The following is a 17,900-nucleotide window of genomic DNA, read 5'->3' on the forward strand; positions in this document are numbered from 1 at the left end:
GTCATCTTGAAAAAGCGTTAAAATATTGTTTCAGCCTTTCTGCTTGGTGTTTCACCAAATATAATAATATTCCTTTTTTTAATTGCTTAAATAAATAGAAATAAATAAACATTGATGTTAAAATACTTTTAAAAAATTTTATTATATTTTCCATCAAATTTGAAATTTTGATATAATGTCACTTAAAAAGTCTATAATTGCTACGTTCAAAATATGCTCAAAATCTCATTTTTCAAATCGCTTTTCCACACAAAAGTGAGAAAGAAAATTTCGATTACTGTGTGAACGAATTACTAGATGACAATTATGTGGTTTTATGCGCCGTTCATAAGATTTTTATTCGTAATGCGCCGTCCGGATTATAAGTTTATCCGGACGTCAGTGCTCGCGTCGAACATATCCCATAAGGCATAATCGATACCGCTGCATGTTAATGTGATCGATTATGTAGCCATCGCCGACAATTCGTATCGATTGGCCACACCGTAACAAACACAGACATTCTGTCCGGAAAAACTATTAGTCTGGGAAAACTTGTAGTAACATGATCGATTATGCCGTCGAATGCGCCGTCCTGACTATAAGATTTTCCGGATGGAATGTCGGTGTTTGTAAAGAATCATACAGTGTGGCCGAAAGCTAAGAATTGCCGGACGTAAGTAAAATATCGATAAATCGATTATGTCTTCGAGCATAACTTATAGTGTAGGCAATATTTGAGATATGTGCGACACGAACACTGTCGTCCGGATAAACTTATAATCTGGACGGTGCAGAACATTAGATATAGTGTGACCAATATCTGGGATATTTTTGACACGAGCACTGTCGTCCGGATAAACTTATAATCTGGAAGGCGCATAAAATAATGTCGTTATCCAAATTTTCGAGACAAATCCCATAAGTTGGCCACATTATAATTTATAATAAACAACATAATCGATACTGCAGCTTATTATTGTGATTGATGACACATTTATCAACCACAATGTAGGATTTTTTCAAACACAGCAATTTTGCGCTTTGCAGACTATCACCCTGCTAGCATTTCAAAGTTCACTGTGACACAGTGACACTGCAACAATCGCCAACTGTGATAGTATTTTACCATCACTATTCGAATGAAAGTATTTTGACATCACTATTGTTACAAGAGCCATTTTATATTTTGTGAAACACCAAACACAACTAGCTTGTTATAATTTATTTAAATAAAAACGATAATGAAGTGCTGAAAACATAGTTATTTCGCTTAAAATTGTGAAATCGCCAACTGTGATAGTATTTTACCATCACTATTCGAATGAAAGTATTTTGACATCACTATTGTTACAAGAGCCATTTTATATTTTGTGAAACACCAAACACAACTAGCTTGTTATAATTTATTTAAATAAAAACGATAATGAAGTGCTGAAAATATAGTTATTTCGCTTAAAATTGTGAAAGGTATATTTGTGAACAATTTTTTAGACTTTCCAAATCGAATAAAGTGATAGTTTTTCAAATATTTTTCCAGACACGCTGCCTCCATTGGGAATAAAAGCACTGGCTGATAGACAACATGTAACTTGCAACTTGTAACTCAACATCAATCTTTTATTAATGCATAAAAATATGTTAAATGTGATGTGATTGTCGTATAAATGTTATATTTATGAGAATTTATAAATGTTTAATAAAATTAATAAACATCTAAACAATCGTGTTTTACTTGACCACAATGAGTCTTTTACAACTATCTTAAAATGCACTTTCTCTGATTGTTTGAAGGGGCTCTTATTGGCGTCCTTCTAAATGTATCCAGAAGGGCACCTAATAATTGCACTCATGCAATACATTTTTGTAGTTACTCGGCGTGGTACAACTTCTCAATAGTGACGGCGCTTTTCCGAGGAGTTTTGGATATCGTATACGACTGTTTTAGACGTAGTGGGGATTCTCAGTGTTTGTAAAGACTCTTCCAGTGTGTCGCATCGGTACGACTTGTCGGCGATGACTAAATAATTGGTAAATGTGTTATCGATACCATAAACATGCAGCAGTATCGATTATGCCTTCGAACTTGATTTATAATGTGCCCAACATATGGGATATGTTCGACATGAGCACTGTCGTCCGGAATAACTAATAGTCTGTAAAGCGCATTTTGTACGTATAAATTAACAAGCTGGACAGCGCATTAGATGTGACACCATTTCCCAACAAACACAAGGATGAGCATTTTTCATAGGTAACGCCATATTAATTTGATAGTGAATCCCATCTTCAACATTAATTCAAATTTTCCAATAGCCCAATAAACACAAACGTTTGAAAAGTGCTAAACTTCAACAATTTTTCAAACATTTTTTCAAAGGATTAGGGTAATATTCAAGTTGAGAAATTGTTGAGAAAATCGCGTTCTCAACAAAAAACAGACATTATCCTCAACAGTGAAATTCAACACATTAGCAATAATATCTCAAGTGTTATCCTCAAATTGAAATGCATCGCTACTCAATAATTTGTCAAACAATTTTCGATGCGAGTCAAATTCAAAATTAACATCGTTGCAAATACTTTTCAACCTAAATTTGTATGAATGATATCCCCACTTCAAATTGAAAGTCAAAGCCAAAATTCTATGAATTTTGTATAATTTATTAATTTTCATCAAAATAAAATATATAATAATACACTACACTACATAATACACTACAATACCAATTGATAAATAATAATCTTATTAAACATATCAACAAATAAGAACAAAAAAAAAAAAACAAACAACAAAACTTTAAATATCTTAAACATTATTAGTAAACACTTTTGCATTGATAACTCGTTTTCCTTCCTTTTGGTGTCATAAAACAGCATTAAAATTTATTAACATGCGGGCAATTTGAAATTAGGAACGTACTGGACCGCGTGTTAGAATTGATTTCCAGCAGAAGGAATTCACAAAATATCCATTTTAAACTGATAATAGCATATGAAATAAACTGATGATGTGATGCACATTTTCATCCAGAAGTTGTTGATTTCAACAATTTGTTGTTTTTAACAATTTTAATTGGTTGCACTTGTAATGTTTCTGGAAACTTTTTCTTGTCGATAAGCCACTCATTTTTCATTGGTCGGCTTTTTATTGATTGCAAGAATGTAGCATCCAAAGATTTTAGTTTTCTGCAAAGAGATTTAAATTTAGTGACTTCTTTAAAGTGTTGATTTAATTTTTCATATTGACGTACCAATTATTATAAACTATTTGAAGCAGTTCCAGTTAATTGTCCACCATTTTTTCATTAGTCAGCTATTTAATGTTTTCAAGAACGTAGAATCCATAATTTTAGTTTTCTACAAAGAGATATACATTTAGTGACTTCCTTAAAGTTTTATTTCATTTTTTATTTTCACTTACCTATTTTTATAAACTATTTGGTTATTTGTCTAAAATTTTCCATTTTTTTTATTTCTTGCAATTGACCACGAACTTCGTTGCACAAATAAGTATTGAAAACCACATGGTTTTTTCGTTGCATTTTAGGGTAGTGTTTTGTCAAAGTTTTCTCATATTATCTTCAACACCTTTTCAAAGATTTCGTCAACATTTTGGCAAATTGGAAGTAATTCGCAAACAATTTGAAGATGAGCTATTTCAAGTCATGTTGAATTTATGTTGAAAATTATATTTACCCTCAAACTGAAAAGTTGTTGCATTTGAAAAACGCTCATCCTGTGTTTATTGGGAGGTTTGAAGCATTAAAATTAAATTTAGTTTGAAAAGTTGTTGCTAATATGTTGAGAAATTGTTGCTAACGTGTTGAATTCTACTGTTGAAGGTAATGTCTGTTTTTGTTGAGAACGCGATTTTCTCAACAATTTCCCAAATTAAATTCTAATCTAATTCTTTGAAAATCTGTGTGAAAGCGTATTGAATATAAGCATTTCTCCAATGCTTGTGTGTATTGGGATGTCTTATCAAGCATTTACTGTTCAAGGCCGGTATGCACCTCTAGCGAAATTTTCGGTAGCAAAAATTTATTTAAGTCTACAACAAAAAAACAGGGCTGTGTACACAAATTTTAAACCAGCTAATCGCTTTTAAAAATTGTTAATATATGTTCCAAATATTCCTCAAATATATTTTTTATTATTTACAGACCTTTTAAAACTTTTACGCACACAATGATTGTAATAAATTAAATGTTTGCTGCCAAAATATGCTTTTGACAACCCTGTTATTTTCATTAGAGGCGCGTACCAGCTTACGAAATTGAACACTACCGAAAATTTCGTTAGCATAAATAGCAATGCATTTCTTATGGGAATGAAATTTTTCGCTAGAGGTGCATACCGGCCTTCAGGAGCATGACATTAAAACACTAATAGAAATTAACTCCTGGTAACTCTATCAATAGGGCTGTTTTCTTTTAGCACTAGATACCCTAAGCCGTGAAGGACTAAAAGAAAACAGAGTACTCGTTTATCCAGGACATCTCCAAAAATATGCAACACTGTCATCAGCTGTTTAAAAACAATCACAGAAAAGAAGTGAAATCTTGCATTTTTAATGTATGAAATGCTCCAATTAGTAATAAATATTTACTGCTGCGATTATTTATGACACTATACCACTTTGAATTACATGTTTTTCGATAAATTAGTCACAATAAATTGCTATTGTGAATCGATGAAGCGTCACTTTATCAAAACACAATCTGGCAAGATCGGCGCGACTTGCATTGATGAGATGTTCTGGATAGAACACCAGTGCAACGATGTACTGGATAGCCCATACAAATGTTGTATCCAGTGCAAAAAGAAAACAGCCCTAATAATGTCAAACGTACTACCACTATTTTGACAAATCCCAATAAACACAAGCACTGGAGTAATGCTTATATTTAATACGCTTTCAAACCTTTCCAAAGGATTTGGTAAAATTCATGTTTAGAAACCGCTCTCAATAAAAAAAAAAAAAAAAACTTTACGCTCACAGTAGAATTCAACACATTAGCAACAACTTTTCAATACAACTTCTCAAATTAAAATTCATTTTAATGTTTCAAACATGTTGGAGAAATTGTTTAAGGCAAGCAACTCACAAGGCCAGTTGAAAATATGTTGTTGGGCATATGACAAACACTCATCTTGGGTTTATTGGGATGTCAAAAATAAAATTTAATTTTATCGCCACCTTCTAAAAATTATAAATTTTTAGGAGGGTGATTCATTTATAACTATTAATGAACGCCACCGCTTTATTAAACATTGCTTTTTGTCAATTTTTCCCTTGATTATCTTGAGCTTGACAATATTTTAAACACTGTATTTTTTTAATCACTGATTTTAATAATAAAGTATATCTGCGGTGTGCTGCCCGATCTAGAAACTCTGTTTTATAAAGCTGGGAATATCACTCTTGATACAACACACTGATTTCATTTACAATTATAAAAAATCATTCGTACTAAAATCGAAGCCCACTTTTGTTATTCTTAATGCGTCTGCCATTCTCGCAAATAGCTTGGTATTTAACGATCGGCTTATGATATAAACACAAGAATTTCTAGACAGATTTCAAACTATTTTTCGACGCACAATTTCAATGAAGTAAATTAACTACTAGCGGCTATTGCCAAATATTTTCAATAACATAAAATTTTGAATGATGCAATTATTTTTATTTCCAATAATTACATAAAATATTAATACACAAATATTCAATACATAAAATATAAGAATTAACCAAAAATGTATATATATATACTATGTGTTTGTTGCATACAATCATCACATGCTAGCATAAATAAATATCAGATGCACGATGATTGTTTTGTATTAAAATTAGTAAAGTAAAAAAAATGTAGAAAAGCACTAATTGAACGACGAAATATAAAATATACGCTTGTATCTGAATTAACGAAGTTACAGTATACACAGAGACCATTGCATAAAACAAACGTGAAATCTCAAAGAAGCTCGAGTTGCTTTATAATTTTAGATTTTACCAAAAAAATTAATTTTAATATCCCTATTTAATAGTTCGTATTTTTTGGAATAAACAAGGCAAAATAATATTATATAGGTGTACCATCCTTACTGACTTTAACAAAATGTTTATATTTATCTTATTATCATTGAAATTTTTGTTTAATCTGTGTACAAATAGGGTTTCCTTGTTTTTAGAAGGAAATTGAGGGTCACTTTACGGCTAATGTTGTAATTAATAATTGCATGTTATGTAGCACCGAAATAAATGTAAGAACCGTAAATCATATTTTTCGTTTGTTATATTATTCTTTTTATGAGTTTGCAAGTTTTGTGCGTCACAATCTAACATTTGCTGCGTTCATCCTTTCAATTATTTATAAACGAATTGTGTGTAGGCAGATATTGTGTCGAGGAGCTTATATAGAAATAAAAACTAGCACTGACAAAGAATAATTCTTCTCGATCCACTGATACCTAGTTCCGTCGAAGACCATTATTTGTATGTTCCTATTCTACGTAGTCTCTCATTTAGTGCAGTAAATTTTACCTTCCTAATCGACTTAAAGAAGTTCACATTTGAATTTGCGATTGATGTGTTTGTTCGTTTTACGTCCTTTCTTTCCCCGGTGCTCTTTATCCTTACGAATTTCTCGAACTAGAGTGTAGAAGGCGTCATCCACACCCATACGTGTTTTTGCCGATGTTTCTACAAATGGTATTCCGTACTGCTTGGCAACCTAAGAAAGTCTCAATTTTGTATTAAAGCTTATAAGTATTGTTAAAGGAAAACCTTACCTCTCTTGCTTGGTTCATGTTAACGGCCCACGCCTGTAAATCACATTTGTTTCCCACAAGGACCATAGGCACCTCTTCCGCATCTTTCACTCGTTTGATTTGTTCACGATATGTACCAATGTCTTCAAATGATTTAGCGCTGTTTACAGCAAATACCAACAAAAACCCTTCGCCCGTTCTCATGTATTGGTCCCGCATCGCCGAATATTCTTCTTGTCCAGCAGTATCCAAAATATCAAGCAAGCATGTCTCACCATCTGTTGTAATACTCAAGTAAAATCAACTGACCCTTTCAAATGTGGAATATCAAACTTCACTTACCAATCACCACTTGCTTTCTATATGAATCCTCTATTGTTGGATCGTACTCATCAACAAAGTGATTCTGTATTAATTGAATGGTTAAGGCAGACTTTCCAACACCACCCGCGCCTACTACTACAAGTTTATATTCAGTCATCTTTATCTAGAGAACACTTTGTCCAACGGCGGCGACGGGTACCAATAAACGGAGATGTATGAAATGTATTTGCTTTGTTGCTTTTTTCTTTTTGTATTTTAGGGCTACTTGATTTTGCAACTCTGTCATTTGCTTCTTTAAGTGCGAGACTCTTTTTGTCCAACTCGTTACACTAGGCTTGTAATATATCTTCCTCTGCAATTCCTACGTCGTCATTATTCATAAAATCAATGGTTTTCTTGGCAGAAATGTTTCATCAAAGAATTTTGAGCTTTAAAAAGCAAATAGATTGAACAATATCGCACACTATGACCGTACCCGAACGTATTATTTATGTATCTATGTGCAGTACAGGGATGATAAATGATGTTGACGAAAAAGTACTACACTTGTATTAAAAATGTACTTTTCGAAGCCAAATGGTGCTAAAATTACATAATAAATTGACTATTGTAAAATTGTACGTATATTTAAATTTGGATCGATTTGGACAAGATTTTATAGACTTCTACATAAGCTCTATACTTCAAATTTAAATCAGCTAAGGAACATATAAGAAATATTAAATCTGAAGAGATTTCGTCCAAAATCAATTGGGCTCTATGCTGGGAAAGATTTTATAGACTTCTACAAAAGATATATACTTCAAATTTAAATCAGCTAAGGCACATAAAGGGTGGTTAACATTTTAAGGGCCGATGTTGATTTTGAATAAAACACAAACTATTTTGGAAATTATTGTAATTTTATTTTATTATGATGATATATTGGTATTACTCAATTATGTATGGAACAAAATATCGGTCAAATGGGCGCCGCGACCTCGGTGGCACACCTTCATCTGATGGCCCAAATATTCGATGACGCTGAAGCATAATGGAGGTTCTATGCCGTTAATGTGCCGAATTATCTCATCCTTTAGCTCTTGAATTGTTGCTGGCTTATCGACGTACACCTTTTCTTTCAAATAACCCCAAAGAAAAAGTTCAACGGTGTCAAATCACATGATCTTGGCGGTCAATTGACATCGCCATTACGTGAGATAACACGGCCATTGAATTTGTTGCGCAAAAGAGCCATTGTTTCGTTAGCTGTGTGGCAAGTGGCACCGTCCTGCTGAAACCACATATCGTCCACATCCATATATTCCAATTCTGGCCATAAATCATCTCACGATAGCGAACACCATTCACAGTAACTGCCTGACCGGATTTTGGAAAAAATACGGCCCGATGATGCCGCCAGCCCATAAACCGCACCAAACAGTTACTCTTTGTGGGTGCATTGGTTTTTCGACAATCACTCTTGGATTCTCATTCGCCCAAATGCGGAAATTCTGTTTATTGACGAATCCACTGAGGTGAAAATGTGCCTCATCACTGAAGATGATTTTCTTCGAAAATTGATCATCCACTGTAGCCATTTCTTGGAACCATTTAACACGATGTTGGATTGTGTGTCTCTCCATGGTTCAAATTGAGTAAGTCTGAAATAGAGAAATGTCAAATAAAATTCGGAAAAAAAACTTGGCGTTTTGGTGTGGATCACATTCAACATCGGCCCTTACAATTTAACCACCCTTTATAAGAAATATTAAATCTGAAGAGATTTCGTCCAAAATCAATTGGGCTCTATGCTGACCCAAAACACATGCCAAATTTGAAGTAAATTGGACCATAGACCAAGGAAGGTATAGACAACGAAAGTGAATTCGCAGCGCTGTAGTTTGTCTGCACACCGTAGATGGCTCTTTTTCGTCTGCAATTGAGTGATTTTTAAATTTGGCTTTAATTCGTTTTCTTTCGTTTGTTCTTTTGATGAAACACCAAATATTGGAAAAACATGTAAAACTCTATACATTCACATCTTTTTTGGAATGCAAATTGACTGATTTGTACGGTAATTCTCGTTTTCCAAAAAGAAATTGAGTCACTTGACTGCGCAATTGAGTGGAATGACTGCGCAATGCAAATAAACAACACCATGGTGAATTATAAAGGTATGTCTCTATTTTAATTGGTCTATGATTGGACTACACCTGAGACCTAGACTTTGATCACAAAAATGTATTCACAGACAGACGGACATAGTTAGATCGGCTCAGGGGCCGGCTCTAAGCATTATATGTGTGTATTTCGTATCCTTCTGGGTGTTTCAAATAGGCCTATGCACCCTGCCAGCATTTCAAAGTTCCATTTCATCTTCATCGCTACCACAGACTCGTAAATGTCACTACAACCATCCTACTGTGATGGGGGGCAGCATATCATAAAGTACAAAATGTACTTCATACATGTATTTTGCCATCACTACTTTTAAAAAAGCCATTTTATTTTTTGTGAAACGCCAAGCGCAACCAGCTTGTTATATTTTATTTGAATAAAAACGAAAATAAAGTTCTGAAAACATAGATTTTACGCTTAAAATTGTGAAAGGTATATTGGTGAACAATTTTTGATTTTCCAAATGGAATAAAGTTATTGTTTTTCAAATATTTTACAGACACGCTGCCTCCATCGAGATAGACGCTGCAACATCTAACTCTACATCATCATTAATGCAAAAAATTATGTTAAATGTGATGTGATAGTGGCATAAATGTTATATTTTTAAGAATAAATGATTGAATGTCAATGATTAATCAAATAAATATCTAAACAAACGTGTTTTACTCGACCACAATGATTCTTTTACCACTATCTTAAAATGAGCTTTTTCTGATTGTTTGGAGGGTCTCTTATTGGCGTCGTTCTAAATTGGTCTATAAAGGCACCTAATAATTGCACTCATGCGAAACCTTTTTGTAGTAACTTGGCGTGGTACAACTTCTCAATAGTGACGGCGCTTTTCCGACGAGTTTTTGATATCGTATATGATTGTTTTCAACGTACTGGGGATTCTCAGATGCGCCCCCAAATTCAAAAAATGTTGGCAGGGCACTAACTTATTTTACTCTGTTCCTCAGTGTGGCGGAAAAAATCGTTCCACACGAATGTGGTATAGACAATATTCCTCTCATGAATATTGAGATGCTGTCATAAAAACTAAAATATCCTCATATGGATATATCTTTATTTCTTCAATGTGCGCTATTTATAATTTTTTAGAATTGAGTTGATATCTAAGAAACGTTCAAATTTAGAGCAGAATAACTCTATATAGAGTAATTGTGATGAAAAAGTATCAAATTGCTCGCGGTCGTACCACGGTGCTTTTGGCAGTCGAAATGTATCGAAAAAAGTACAAAAGTATCAACTCTATCAACCCTGGTGCAGCACTATATACACTATGGACATAGACCAATTAAATATAAGACATCTCAAGTGAATTCATAGCGCTGTAGTTTGTCTGCACACCGTAGAGGGCTCTTTTTCGTCTGCAATTGTATAATTTTATAATTTGGTTTTAATTTGTCTTTTTTCCTTTGTTATCCTTGTTGAAACACCTTGGTCTATCATAGACCAATTAAATATAAGACATCTCAAGTGAATTCACAGCGCTGCAGTTTGTCTGCACACCGTAGAGGGCTCTTTTTCGTCTGCAATTGTATGATTTTATAATTTGGTTTTAATTTGTCTTTTTTCCTTTGTTCTCTTGATGAAACACCAAATATTGGAAAAACATGTAAAACTCTAGGCTAAACTCTAGTTTAGCTATACCTCTCAGATTTTTTTCAAAACTTCACAGATGGTAGTACTCTTTGAGTTGATTACAACAACAACTTTTTTTCTTGGCGGTCGTAACCGGATAACCGGTTATTCGGTTCTAAAGTGTAAGTTAAAAATCCTTAATATACCCGGTTCTAGAGATCCGATTACTTTTGAAAGTACATCACTAGAAAGGTTTTGAAGAGACCTTTAAAATGATGTATGAACCGTTATATCAGCTTCATCCGTTCCAGCTGTACGGGTAAAAACTTGTATTTTTCGGAACCGGTTTTTATAAATAAGTTTATATCTCAAAAACTGCTCCATATAAAAGTACTAAATAACGGATTGCATTGTGTAGCTAACACTTCTACCTTTCCGTCAAAGTCAAAGTCAAGCTGCTATCTTTACTATAACCGGTGATATTAACTATTATATATCCATATACGGGTTGAAAAATAATTTTTTTTTCAAAAAAATCGCGCGATTTTTTTTAAAAAAAAATTTTGCCTGCGGCGCTTTCTTATTCCTACAATTAGACATATTACCCGGATCCCATCCATATACGGTTTGAAACAAAAAAATTTTTTCAAAAAAATCGCGCGATTTTTTTGAAATTATTTTTGCCTGCGGCGCTTTCTTATTCCTACAATTAGACATATTACCCAGATCCTATCCATATGCGCTTTGAAAAGACAAAATGAAAATTTTTTTCAAAAAAATCGTGCGATTTGAACCTTTACATCGAGCGTTTTTGGATTAAAAGCCGGTTTTGTCAAAAAAACCGGTTCAAAAACACGTATTTTTTCATCTAAAACCTAAACTGGTTCACTAAAACCGGGTTTATTAACGATTATTTGCTTACACTTTAGGCTCGAATAACCGGTTAACCGGTTGCGACCGCCAACCGGTTACATTTTATTTCGATGTCAAATTTAATTCTCTATTGACCCAAAAAAATTTTTTTTTTTTTACGAGGTATAGCTAAACTATAGCTATGTGCTATGGACATAGACCAATTAAAATAGAGACATAGAGGGAGCCCTCTACGAACTACAAGGCTGTGAATTCACTTGAGATGTCTTATATTATATTGGTCTATGCCAAATGTTTGAAAAATGCTAAATTTCAACAATTTTTCAAAAATGTTTTCAAAGGATTAGGGTAAGATTCAAGTTGAGAAAAATCGCGTTCTCAAAAAAAAACAGACATTACCCTCAACACTGAAATTCAACACATTAGCAATAATATCTCAAGTGTTATCCTCAAATTGAAATGCATCGCTACTCAATAATTTGTCGAACAATTTTCGATGCGAGTCAAATTTAAAATTAACATCGTTGCAACTACTTTTCAACCTAAATTTGTATGAATGATATCCCCACTTCAAATTGAAAGTCAAAGCCAAAATTCTATGAATTTTGTATAATTTATTCATTTTCATCAAAATAAAATATATAATAATACACTACACTACATAGTACACTACAATACCAATTGATAAATAATAATCTTATTAAACATATCAACAAATAAGAACAAAAACAAACAACAAAAATTTAAATACCTTAAACATTATTAGTAAACACTTTTACATTGATAATTGGATTTCCTTCCTTTTGGTGTCATTAAAATTTATTAACATGCGGGCAATTTGAAATTAGGAACGTACTGGACCGCGTGTTAGAATTGATTTCCAAGAATTCACAAAATATCCATTTTAAACTGATAATAGCATCATCCAGAAGTTGTTGATTTCAACAATTTGTTGTTTTTAACAATTTTAATTGGTTGCACTTGTAATGTTTCTGGAAACTTTTTCTTGTCGATAAGCCACTCATTTTTCATTGGTCAGCTTCTTAATGTTTGCAAGAATTTAGTATCCAAAGATTTTAGTTTTCTGCAAAGAGATTTAAATTTAGTGACTTCTCTAAAGTGTTGATTTAATTTTTCATATTGACGTACCAATTATTATAAACTATTTGAAGCAGTTCTAGTTAATTGTCCACCATTTTTTCATCGGTCAGCTTTTTAATGTTTTCAAGAACGTATCCCTGCCAACATTTTTTGAATTTGGGGACTCTTTTGAGCAGTGTTGCCAATTTGGTGCTTTTAGCACCAAATTTAGTGCTTTTTGATTTCTAAAAAGCACCAAATTGCCTTTTTGGTGCCTTTTCAAAAAAAGCACCAACTTGGTGCTTTCTGGCATTTTCATTTAGTGCTTTTGGTGCTTTTTTATTTTGAACAGTATTAAGTTTAATTGATACAAAAATGTTGATTAGACTTTCAAGAGCCGAAGAAACTGAAATTTATTGCCAAATATAGAATTTGATTGTTATGAAGTTGGTATTGATTATTTTTTAATTAATATTGTTATTTAGGGTATTCTGTAGGAAAGTGGAACGATGAGTGCCGAATTTTTGAATTTGGTAAAGATGTCATTAAAAACGTTGTATTAAATTCACAAAAGCACGCAGAATTGGAATAAGCAATAGACTTCTTCCATATATTAATATTTTGAAAGTTGAAAAACATGACTGATCAAAATGAATTGGACGAAAGCATTAAAACTGATCAAAGTGTATACTTAAATAGCGGTTCATAATGGTGAGTACTAAGTTCGAGTTTTGCCGCTGAAGTGAAAACTATATCAGTAAAAACGGTATAAAATTATGCATATTTGCTGCACATTTTATTATAATGGGGAATAGCCAAAAGCAAATTTTCACAAAGTTTGTATTCCTTAAAATGAATTAGTAAAGAAAAGTAATTGTGAAAAATGACTATTTTAACAGCTAAACTCGCTCTTAATACCCACCTTAACTTCTTATTCAATTCATAATACATCTTCGGAAGTTTTTTTTTTTTTTTTTTTTTTTTTTAGTAGAGCATTTAATTAATTTTCGATTTTGTGGTGGAAGGTGGTATGTTAGAATTTATAATATATTTTTGGTGCTTTTTGGCCTTGGGGAGTTGGCAACACTGCTTTTGAGAATCCCCACTACGTCGAAAATAGTGTTGGGAAAGTAACGAGTATTTGATTACAAGTACTCGTTACTGACTAATTTTTTGAGTACTCGTTACTAGTAAAAGAGTACTCAATATCTTCAATGCCAGTTTTTTTTCTTCTGACGGTAAGTAAGTTGGCGGTTTGGAAGTAAAATTCTTGACTTCTTGGAAAATATTAATCGAAGTTTTCGAAAATCGTTTTATCAGTTAAAATAACACGAAAAGGATATATGGCTTCACCTTTGAACAAAGTGAAAAATTTATCTGATTTCTTAAAAACGGTTGCATTTGAAAAAATTTGCATTGGGTTTAGGTGGGAGCTATAATTTAAAGCATCACATGGATCACGTCTCATGCGAATAGTATGAATAATAATGTCGTTGACTTCAGCTGGTTCAATCCAATTGTTTTCAGAGAGGGTACCCAAGCTTATTCAAAAACCCTTGGATAATTTCAACATTGGGTCTCACGATAAAAATGATCGCTAAATATTTTCATCCACTGTCAATGGTGGAAAATGGTGGATTTAAAAAGTTTGCAAATTGCAAGCATCAGTAATACACAATGCCATTTAGATATACCCTGACGAAAAAATACCAAATAGTGAATACGAAATTGGCTCTAAACATTTGAATGATTGGTGAAAATCTTTTTCTAACGAGACTCATATATCTACAACACCACATTTTATAACCCTAGAATAAAACTGGATAATGTAATTTGGTTTTTTATACTGTTTTTAAATAAAAAAAGAGGAAGATATTATTAAAAATTGCCCACAATGTCTTTTTTAATTTTTTTTATAAAAGTAACGAGTAGTAACGAGTACTCAATTCAAAAGTAACGAGTAGTAACGAGTAGTCAAAAGTAATCAAAATTTACAACACTAGTCGAAAACAATCATATACGACATCAAAAACTCGTCGGAAAAGCGCCGTCACTATTGAGAAGTTGTGCCACGCCAAGTTACTACAAAAATGTTTCGCATGAGTGCAATTATTAGGTGCCTTTATAGATCAATTTAGAACGACGCCAATAAGGGACCCTCCAAACAATCAGAAAAAGTGCATTTTAAGATAGTTGTAAAAGAATCATTGTGGTCGAGTAAAACACGTTTGTTTAGATATTTATTAATTTGATTAAACATTTACAAATTCTTAAAAATATAACATTTATACCACTATCACATTACATTTAACATAATTTTTGGCATTAATGATGATGTTGAGTTACAAGTAGCGAGTTACATGTTGCTGCGTCTATCAACCAGTGTTTTTATTCCATGGAGGCAGCGTGTCTGTAAAATATCTGAAAAACAATCACTTTATTCCATTGTTCACCAAATTGTTCACCAATATACCTTTCACAATTTTAAGCGTATAATCTATGTTTTCAGAACTTTATTTTCGTTTTTATTTAATTAAAATATAACAAGCTGGTTGCGCTTGGCGTTTCACAAAAAAAAAAATGGCTTTTTTAACAGTAGGGATGGCAAATTACTTGCATGTACTTTTTGATGTACCTTTTCATGATGGTTGAAGTGACATTTACGAGTCTGTGGTAACGATGAGGTTGAAATGGAACTTTGAAATGCTGGCAGGGATAATCCATCATTTTTGTTTTCTGCAAAGAGATATACATTTAGTGACTTCCTTAAAGTTTTATTTCATCTTTTATTTTCACTTACCTATTTTTATAAACTATTTGGTTATTTGTCTAAAATTTTCCATTTTTTTTATTTCTTGCAATTGACCACGAACTTCGTTGCACAAATAAGTATTGAAAACCACATGGTTTTTTCGTTGCATTTTAGGGTAGTGTTTTGTCAAAGTTTTCTCATATTATCTTCAACACCTTTTCAAAGATTTCGTCAACATTTTGGCAAATTGGAAGTAGTTCGCAAAAAATTTGAAGATGTATTGAAGGTGAGCTATTTCAAGTCAAGTTGAATTTATGTTGAAAATTATATTTACCCTCAAATTGAAAAGTTGTTGCATTTGAAAAACGCCCTGCCAGCATTTCAAAGTTCCATTTCAACCTCATCGTTACCACAGACTCGTAAATGTCACTTCAACCATCATGAAAAGGTACATCAAAAAGTACATGCAAGTAATTTGCCATCCCTACTGTTAAAAAAGCCATTTTTTTTTTTGTGAAACGCCAAGCGCAACCAGCTTGTTATATTTTAATTAAATAAAAACGAAAATAAAGTTCTGAAAACATAGATTATACGCTTAAAATTGTGAAAAGTATATTGGTGAACAATTTGGTGATTTTCCAAATGGAATAAAGTGATTGTTTTTCAGATATTTTACAGACACGCTGCCTCCATGGAATAAAAACACTGGTTGATAGACGCAGCAACATGTAACTCGCTACTTGTAACTCAACATCATCATTAATGCCAAAAATTATGTTAAATGTAATGTGATAGTGATATAAATGTTATATTTTTAAGAATTTGTAAATGTTTAATCAAATTAATAAATATCTAAACAAACGTGTTTTACTCGACCACAATGATTCTTTTACAACTATCTTAAAATGCACTTTTTCTGATTGTTTGGAGGGTCCCTTATTGGCGTCGTTCTAAATTGATCTATAAAGGCACCTAATAATTGCACTCATGCGAAACATTTTTGTAGTAACTTGGCGTGGTACAACTTCTCAATAGTGACGGCGCTTTTCCGACGAGTTTTTGATGTCGTATATGATTGTTTTCGACGTAGTGGGGATTCTCAAAAGAGTCCCCAAATTCAAAAAATGTTGGCAGGGCGCTCATCCTGGTTTATTGGGTGGTGTGACTATTTATCACACTTTAACACTTTTCGAGTAAACGTCACTTTATCAAAATACAATCGAAACGAATATAGCTCTGGTGGAGTTTGTAGCGGTAGGGGCATTCTAAGTATTATTTGAGATTTGCATTTTTTAAATGCATTAGTAATTTTTATGAAATGTTATATATATAATTCTTCTAAAGGATAAGCAATTCGTCCGCTTGTTTGTTCATATACTGCTATAGCTCGACCGAAGCGGTTTATGTGGCCGAAGCCGAACATTTTCCTAATATTCGTAATTAAAGAAATGTGGAGTTTTTTACTTCAATATTAGCATATTTTATTGAAAAAGTGATATAAATATAAATAAAAGGATTTTTTTATTTATTCAAAATAACAGATTTATTATATATACAAGATATAGATGCCTCAGCGTCTTACAGACTTTGTTGAGGCTAGTTGGCAAGTTAAATTCAGTCCAGGTCTTAAAACATGCTCCATGTAAACTCGGTTTTCATTCGGAGGAACACGTTTCGCTGCACTGAACAATATTCCGCTGGCCACGTTGAGCGCTTTGTTGGTTTATTGCCACTGCTCTTAAATGTTTGAAAAGGAGAACTCTTCCAAATGGGTTTCCGTTACGTAGCATAGTAGGCTCCGTAATATATGAATCCATTTCATTCTATAATACTAATAATGTCATTCTTCTACACAGACAATGTTTTTTAAGATTTAATCACGAAAATAATTAATCCAAAGTTTTAATAGTATCAATCACTGTTTTAATTGAGTGTCAAAAATAGATTAAAAAATTATTCGACTCATTAGCAAATTTCAGTTTATTAAACTCAATTATTTTCAGTCATTGACTTAATGTTTCTAGTTTGATTAAAAAGTTTATAGCATCAATTAATATATTTATTGAAAACGTTTTCAGCTTTAATCAACTTTTTAATTTGAAATATTTTTGTTGATATTTTTCTCTGTACGTGTCCCCTGCATTGATCTCACATTAGTGGCTCGAGTATTTCGAATTTCATTGAAAACGAAGAATAACATAAAAAAATGAAATATTTCGTAAACGAAATTTGTCACCTGTAATAAACACTAAATGTCATATACCCCGTAAAATTCATAACATTTAAATTTGTTGATAAAATGGCGTAAATCGCAAGGCGTTTATATTTATATTTCCTCCAAATATTTGGAAGATAAATCCACTTATTGATT

The 17,900-nt window shown here is 32.5% G+C and overlaps 1 protein-coding gene and 5 long non-coding RNA genes across 6 annotated transcripts; 3 read left to right on the top strand and 3 right to left on the bottom strand.

Annotated features, from left to right (window-relative positions):
• Positions 1–325: 325 nt before the first annotated feature.
• On the top strand, positions 326–1,692 carry LOC142219919 (uncharacterized). The gene is made up of 2 exons (XR_012717824.1): positions 326–1,449; positions 1,520–1,692. It is a non-coding gene; the product is annotated as an uncharacterized LOC142219919 (long non-coding RNA).
• Positions 1,693–2,622: 930 nt separating this feature from the next.
• On the bottom strand, positions 2,623–3,693 carry LOC142236964 (uncharacterized). Its single transcript, XR_012722282.1, has 3 exons — positions 3,404–3,693; positions 3,234–3,339; positions 2,623–3,168 (listed from the first exon to the last, which is right to left on the bottom strand). It is a non-coding gene; the product is annotated as an uncharacterized LOC142236964 (long non-coding RNA).
• Positions 3,694–5,647: 1,954 nt separating this feature from the next.
• Ras85D (GTPase ras-like protein 1) lies at positions 5,648–7,576 on the bottom strand. Its single transcript, XM_075288692.1, has 3 exons — positions 7,096–7,576; positions 6,775–7,031; positions 5,648–6,716 (listed from the first exon to the last, which is right to left on the bottom strand). The coding sequence occupies exons 1-3, from the start codon at positions 7,232–7,234 to the stop codon at positions 6,540–6,542; spliced, it is 573 nt and encodes a 190-aa protein (XP_075144807.1). The 5' UTR covers positions 7,235–7,576; the 3' UTR covers positions 5,648–6,539.
• A 1,839-nt stretch (positions 7,577–9,415) lies between these two features.
• On the top strand, positions 9,416–9,916 carry LOC142236966 (uncharacterized). The gene is made up of 2 exons (XR_012722283.1): positions 9,416–9,669; positions 9,737–9,916. It is a non-coding gene; the product is annotated as an uncharacterized LOC142236966 (long non-coding RNA).
• Positions 9,917–14,984: 5,068 nt separating this feature from the next.
• On the bottom strand, positions 14,985–15,489 carry LOC142236972 (uncharacterized). Its single transcript, XR_012722285.1, has 2 exons — positions 15,251–15,489; positions 14,985–15,198 (listed from the first exon to the last, which is right to left on the bottom strand). It is a non-coding gene; the product is annotated as an uncharacterized LOC142236972 (long non-coding RNA).
• A 420-nt stretch (positions 15,490–15,909) lies between these two features.
• Positions 15,910–16,410, top strand: LOC142236975 (uncharacterized). Its single transcript, XR_012722286.1, has 2 exons — positions 15,910–16,139; positions 16,197–16,410. It is a non-coding gene; the product is annotated as an uncharacterized LOC142236975 (long non-coding RNA).
• Positions 16,411–17,900: the final 1,490 nt, after the last annotated feature.

Source organism: Haematobia irritans, chromosome 1 (assembly GCF_050003625.1).
Source record: "Haematobia irritans isolate KBUSLIRL chromosome 1, ASM5000362v1, whole genome shotgun sequence".
In the NCBI taxonomy this organism is placed as follows: domain Eukaryota; kingdom Metazoa; phylum Arthropoda; class Insecta; order Diptera; family Muscidae; genus Haematobia; species Haematobia irritans.

Excerpts from the sequence above, each read along its gene's own strand:
- Ras85D (XM_075288692.1), bottom strand. The coding sequence starts at position 7,234 with ATGACTGAATATAAACTTGTAGTAGTAGGCGCGGGTGGTGTTGGAAAG. Across the intron at positions 7,032-7,095 it reads TAGAAAGCAAGTGGTGATTG|ATGGTGAGACATGCTTGCTT; the intron begins GTAAGTGAAGTT and ends GTATTACAACAG. Across the intron at positions 6,717-6,774 it reads ACATGAACCAAGCAAGAGAG|GTTGCCAAGCAGTACGGAAT; the intron begins GTAAGGTTTTCC and ends AGACTTTCTTAG.